At 41.8% G+C, this 6346-nt stretch overlaps 2 protein-coding genes across 4 annotated transcripts in view; one reads left to right on the top strand and one right to left on the bottom strand.

Moving 5' to 3' along the window:
* Window positions 1-3162, top strand: part of adi1 (acireductone dioxygenase 1) — a 4886-nt gene extending 1724 nt beyond the window's left edge. Inside the window, exons 2-4 of the mRNA XM_032500139.1 lie at window positions 441-560; window positions 1150-1329; window positions 1742-3162. Of these exons, the coding sequence (XP_032356030.1) occupies window positions 441-560; window positions 1150-1329; window positions 1742-1858 (417 nt within the window). The 3' untranslated portion in view covers window positions 1859-3162. The remainder of the gene's footprint in view (window positions 1-440; window positions 561-1149; window positions 1330-1741) is intronic.
* Window positions 3163-4108: 946 nt separating this feature from the next.
* trappc12 (trafficking protein particle complex subunit 12) overlaps window positions 4109-6346 on the bottom strand; it is a 36064-nt gene continuing 33826 nt past the window's right edge. For all 3 annotated transcript variants that reach the window (XM_032500124.1, XM_032500126.1, XM_032500125.1), the window contains exons 11-12: window positions 6229-6316; window positions 4109-4685 (exon numbers count right to left, since the gene is read on the bottom strand). In XM_032500124.1, coding sequence (XP_032356015.1) covers window positions 4443-4685; window positions 6229-6316 — 331 coding nt within the window. In that variant the 3' untranslated portion in view covers window positions 4109-4442. The remainder of the gene's footprint in view (window positions 4686-6228; window positions 6317-6346) is intronic.

The raw sequence follows: 6346 nt of genomic DNA, 5'->3' as shown, positions 1-6346 counted from the left end.
CCCGCTCTCCTCCCCTTGTCATTTTTGTTTCTATGAACGTGCATAAGGTCAAGTGCCAACTTTCAACTACCAATTGAAATAATAATTAAAATATATATAGTCCGACTAATAACCACTTATATATTTGCAATTCGGAATTTCAAAACCAAATCATCAATTACCAGTCATACAGTTTTAAGACCTTAGCTAATGTTAGCAGTTAATTGCGGTTAAAGAAAGAAAGAAAGAAAGAAAGAAAGAAAGAAAGAAAGAAATGGGGATTATCAAAAAACCAAGATAATTAGACAGTTATGTAATAATTGTTACAGGCTTAACTGAGATTCCCAAACGGGCTAGCTGCTAGCATGGGATTTGCTGTTGTGTAACAAATAATGAAATAACTAAATTGGTTTCACAGTTGAGTTAGTTTACTGATGGGAGCGGTGGTCCTGTTGTTGCAGCTGAATGCTGATATCTATGAAACAGACCCAGAGCTGGAGCAGATCCGTAAAGACCAAGGCTACTCCTATATGGATATTATCTCCATTCACAAGGACACACTACCTAACTATGAGGAAAAGGTAAACAAAGCACTGTATGGTAAAAGCTGTGCATTATTTTTCAATTCTGACGAGATCTTCTAGTTATTTTTTATTTTGAGAAACACTGTCACATTGTTAGAGAAGACTCTTCAAACTGTTAGATTTTATGAGCTGTGGGATATTATTGTAATGATTGGTTTCCCTTTGCCAGACCATCCACATGCTGCGGAGCGGAGGAGAGTCTGGCTAGGCCACACAGCATTCTTGGATGGGAAAAAAAACGTGCTCTGGTTCATTGGCATTTCTTTAAACCAATCACAATCGTCATAGGCGGTGCTAATCCCTGCAGAGATTTGAGGAGCAGTTAACCACAGTCCTCATAAATCCACCACAGTTTAAAATTCCTACACAAAGACAGAGGAAGGAAATGGAAGTGGAACACGAGGATATAGACTACGTAACGCTCTACAGTGGTTTATGACATGTATACAACCATCGTTCTCAGTCAGTGATGAAGAGGCAGGGACTCGTTTAGGACCGCTAGCAGGTGAATTGACTAACGTTTTATAGCTCAATGATGAAACCACCATAATCCAGGCTTCTGTCTTTTTGTGTCTGTACTTTCTAGCTCAAGATGTTCTATGAGGAGCACCTGCACTTGGATGATGAGATCCGCTACCTCCTGGACGGCCACGCCTACTTTGACGTCCGGGACAAAGACGACCGATGGATCCGAATCGCCATGAGCAAGGGGGACCTGATCACCCTGCCGGCCGGCATTTACCACCGCTTCACCCTGGATGAGAATGTACGTAGCATAGATGAATGCAGGGTTTTCCCTGCCAGTGCAAGGTAGGGCTGTTGGGGGGGGAACAGGATTGAAACAGCAAGTTTCAGCGACTTTATAGTGATAAATCATTACATTGATGTTAACATGTATGCATGTTGGCAGGACAGTCTGAAATGTTCTGCACGCCTTTCACTGCAGGTTTGGTTGGTAAATGTGAGATGTTCAAGTGACACACATCTTGTCTTCATATCAGAAACAAGGAAATTAACTTGACCCGTTCTCACTCCCACTTGGTCAGTGGCTGAACGTAGGACTGCCGGGATTGTCGCGAGTAATGAAAATGCAATAGGGGGCCCCGGCTGTCAATCAATTTCTTCCAGTGATATAGACTACATTCAGACTGATCTGAACACTGTGTTTGTCTCTACAGAACTACGCCAAAGCCATGAGGCTGTTTGTGGGGGAGCCGGTGTGGAAAGCATACAACCGACCCGCTGATGACTTCGACATCCGCCAGAAGTACACGGCTTCTCTGCAGGGATCCTGAGAGAGATCTGTGTGATTCCATATGATCACTACTTACACCACAACCAGAGCCTCTAATGGGATTCTGTAGGTTTACAGTCAAAATGTTGAGAAACATTTTGTGGATCATTAAAGATTGTCCGTAGCAGAGCAGTCATATAATGCACTATTATGCTTTTTAGTGGCAAATTAAATTAATTTGGCCTACATGTAGACAATATCAGAGGTGGAGTTTCAGTTAGTACATTAACTCAAAAGGTACAGGACTTTGCAGTTTTTTCCTATTTACACCGATACATTTTAGTTACCAGTTAAATTTAGATTCTGCAGAAGGGCGCCCGGATAGCTCAGTTGATAGAGCGGGCGCCTACATATGGAGGTTAGCTCCTCGACGCAGCGGGCCTGGGTTTGACTCCGACCTGCGGCCCTGTGCTGCATGTCATCCCCCAGCCTCTCTCCCCTGTCATGTCTTCAGCTGTCCTGTTAAAATGAAGGCCTAAAATGCCCCGAACATAATCTTCAAAAAAACCTTTTTAGATTCTACAGACAAAACACGATCAGATAATAAAAGCTTGTACACTATCCAACAACATTAAGTATTTAAGCTTAACAATTCAACAAGCTACATTAAAATGATGTCAAATGCATCAGGAATAATGGTGCAACAACACAACATACCGTACATACAATCACATATGTAACATTTTGAGAAGATCAATTTTAACTTACATAAAAGTTTGCCCCAGAAAAGTTGTTTAGCCCTCTGACAAGCATCTTTTTTTCCGACGAGGGCCCGGCTGGGGCCAGTCAGACTGACGGCAGCATGAATGCAGAGCCCTATAGTTTCTGTGATAACAGAATCATGGACGGAATTGCCAAATTGAGAATAATAAAAAGACTGATTTCAGAGGACTCTACAGTGCTAAAAGTTAACTGGAGATTTGAAAATATGACATCTTAAGTTGCCAACCGAGTCGCCCCACTGTAACTAGTTTAAAAACATCTTAAAAATACATTTTAAAATGTTTTCCCCAGTGGCTTGGACCTGGTGGAGGGGCAACTTAGGCTCGGTAGTCCACCAGGTTCACTATGCACTGGGGGAAGCTCTGGGCCGCCTTCTCCTAAATTGGTTGTGTTTGGTACTATAAGATTTACTCTACTTTACATATCTACAACTGTTTCATAGTATTTTCTAATTTCCTATTCCAGTCTCTCTGAATCTGAAGTCAGATGTAACTCAACCTGTCTGTGCTAATGGACTGGAACTTCTGACAGATTCCTATACATTTCTTGTTGTGTGGGACATAAAGCTGCTGCTATTCTCAATCTGTCTTTTGTTTTTTTATATCTTTACATTAAACCAGACACGTTGTTTTAAAATAATTTTATTTAGGATAAAACAAATTTTAATATACATAAATATGATCAATACAATATGTAAACCGTGATAATTAAAGATCCACAAGCACAAATCAATAAAAGATTTAACAAGAAGATTTTTGATATAATCACAAGCAAAAAAAACAGAAAACACAGCTTCTCTGATATGTACAATTTTAGATTCCTAATATTTTACAGCTTTGGACAGGATACGATGCAATCTGAAGGGCTTATGTATTTTAACTGCATGAGTTAATAAACCTGGCAGCTGAAATGGAGTGGTCTTTGACTGTCAATCCAGTATTAAAGGCTGTCAGACCTCTGTGGTAGTTTATTAGTCTTTAAGCATACTGAAGCTCAGGATAATGCCCGTGTCAAGACTCCCATTATGAGCCTGGATCTCACTTAAAACCAATACCAGTCTGTAGTGCTTTGCACATCTATGTTGTGAGGTCTCTAGTCCGATCTACTAATGCTCAACTTGATGATTTCTCTGTGTCGGTGTGACTCTTTCATAAAAATAAAAAAAATTGAGGAATAGTTTGATATTTTTGGAAATTCTTTTATTTGCCTTCTTACAGAGATTTAGATGAGAAGATAAAAAACAATCTGATGTCTGCGCGCTAAATATGAAGCTAGAGCTCGCATCCTGATGAACAGTTTCTTGTCGGGACAATTACAAGGTGAGCTTGTCCGTTTGTGCTGTAAGAAGTTAACCAGTGGAAAAGACTTTTCTCAATCACAATTGCATTAACACAGAACTCTCACTCAAGCTTAATATTTACGGTTCAAAAATGAGTGGTATTGACCTTCTCATCTAACACTAAAAAAAGCTAATTTCCCCAAAATGTCAAACTATTCCTTTAATCTGTAAAATCAAACAAACAGGCCATTGTTGGGCCATTTCCACCAGCTTGCGTGAGCTGTCCGTGGTTTCTGTTGCTTTAAGAAAATGTGTGAAAATAAGTGGGTCACCCCCTCCAAAAGATAAGGAGTGTCATGCCCCCTGCGGGCTGCCGTGAAGAGAAGTGTGTGCCTTCCCACTTGCATTTTGTAAGAATAAAACCAGAACTGAGAGAAAAAAAGCGTGTGGGTACCCCAACCCAGCACTACACATTCACGTTTCTGTCATCACACTCTCAGGAGCTGGGGCTTTCTATTCCTTTACAGATTCTACTCTATTCACTGGATGAGAATGCAATAGTGTGTGTTCATATTCTTGCCTCTTAGACCAGTTTGAGGCACTGTGTGTTGAAGCTGTCCCCCTCGCGGCCGGCCACCGCCTCCAGCAGAGCCTGCTTCTTCTGGGTGCTGCGAGACGACTCCAGCTCGTACATAGTGGTCAGGTTGAAGAGGACGCTCTCGTGGAGGTAGAGTGCGGGATCCTGCTGCACAAGGCCCTCCAGCTGGCCCAGGGACTCCTTCAGACGGCCTAGATAGAGCAGGCACACCGCTGCGTTGTTGTTGGCCTTGGAGGAGGGGAGGACAGAAGATGAAAACGTATCGACTGCATCCTTCTACTTGCTATGAGGCTGCTGTTGAGCTTTTGAAGATGGATTGGACTTTCACTAGAGTTCCCCAGTTAAAATGATAAATTATAAAATTGATGACCGAATCAAGCAGCCCCGATAATAACCGGAGACATTGCACAGAAAAGCGGGAGGGATGACAAAACATAGTTCCAACATAAAATGATTGCAACATGTTGGAAACCACCTCATGACTTGTCCATTCGTACATGGACACTTTTCCTTTTTGGATGTTGTATAAATGGAGCTCTCTACAGCTCGCATAAATGGAGCACCACAACAGACTTGGGACTCTTGGCTTATTACTGAGTTCTTGAAGTCCATGTTGTAGACTTGTGCTTCCCCCCCCCTTTGCTTCTGTCTGCATGTGTTTGGTCCCGTGTGTCTTGTGTCCGTCTCTGTCAATGTCTTTTGTTTGTGCGTGTCTGTTTTTGTGTGTCTTGTTGGTGAGGTGCGAGCTCCGTTCCTGCTGTTGTGTTTTTGTTAGTTCTTCCCCTTCCATTCTTTCCTCTCTGTGTTTTGTTTGTTTTCCCCCCCCCAAAAACCTCAGTCTCTTTGTGTTGTGATTCGACAAACGAGTTACAACGTGTTAATTAGTGAGCTTTAGAGATGCTGGTGGGCACATCCTTTATGTTTCACCCTGCTTTCAGTCTTTATGCCAAGCTAAGCATGTCCTGACTCCAGGGGCCGAATTAAACTGTAGATTCATGACTAAAAACTGTGTGTACGCACACAGACGGAAATATGCATACACATTGTTTACGTCAGATTTATAAAGCCGCGGGTATGCCCGATTCTGTTTTTATAAATCTCAATCATGTGGAAATGGGCGCACATGCACAAGCCTCATTTCTACTCACACAGTTTGCCATAAACAGATGTCGAGACATCCTTACAAATCAGTTTGCATATTGATACTGAATAAGAGCAATGGCAGGGAACTAGTGCAACCTTACAGATTATGTTGCTTCGCAAGGTTCTCCAACAGCCCCACAACAGCTGTCATTACATGGCTGTGGCTATTTATAACGCCCAAACCAGTAATTCATCACATGTATCTGCAAACCATCACCGCGGTGAGATCTCAGTCATCATTATCAATCATCAGATGGACGCTCAATGATTGAAATTTATGGAGCTCATATTGAAACAAAGTTTACAGACAGCTTCACAATTCAGGGTGAAATTCAATGATCAACAACAGGGAAATGATGGCTCCAATGCCAATGAAAAAAAAGCTAAAATATTATCAGTGAAATCTGCAAACAACCAAGATGTTACTCTCTCTCTGGAAAACGGTGTGTACGCCTGGTCTGAAGTATGCGTATGACAACCGATCCAGATATGCTTTGATGAGACGACACAATGCATGCAATTGGCCTTGCTTTAAGTTGTGTTTCTTACATTACTTTGACTTAATGTGTGTATTAAAGCTGTGTAAAGTAAAAGAAGTGTTTATTACAGGGGATGTGGTAGCACTTACAACAGGGTTTTTCGGATCAATTTTCAAGACGTCGGTGAAGGATGAGTGTGCGTCAGTGTAGTTGTTCTGACTGAGGTAGACAAAGGCCCTGAAAACACAAAAACACACACACACACAC

Source organism: Etheostoma spectabile, chromosome 20 (assembly GCF_008692095.1).
Source record: "Etheostoma spectabile isolate EspeVRDwgs_2016 chromosome 20, UIUC_Espe_1.0, whole genome shotgun sequence".
In the NCBI taxonomy this organism is placed as follows: Eukaryota; Metazoa; Chordata; class Actinopteri; order Perciformes; family Percidae; genus Etheostoma; species Etheostoma spectabile.
The sequence above is the reverse complement of the archived record's forward strand: the minus strand, read 5'-3'. Positions and strand labels throughout refer to the sequence as shown.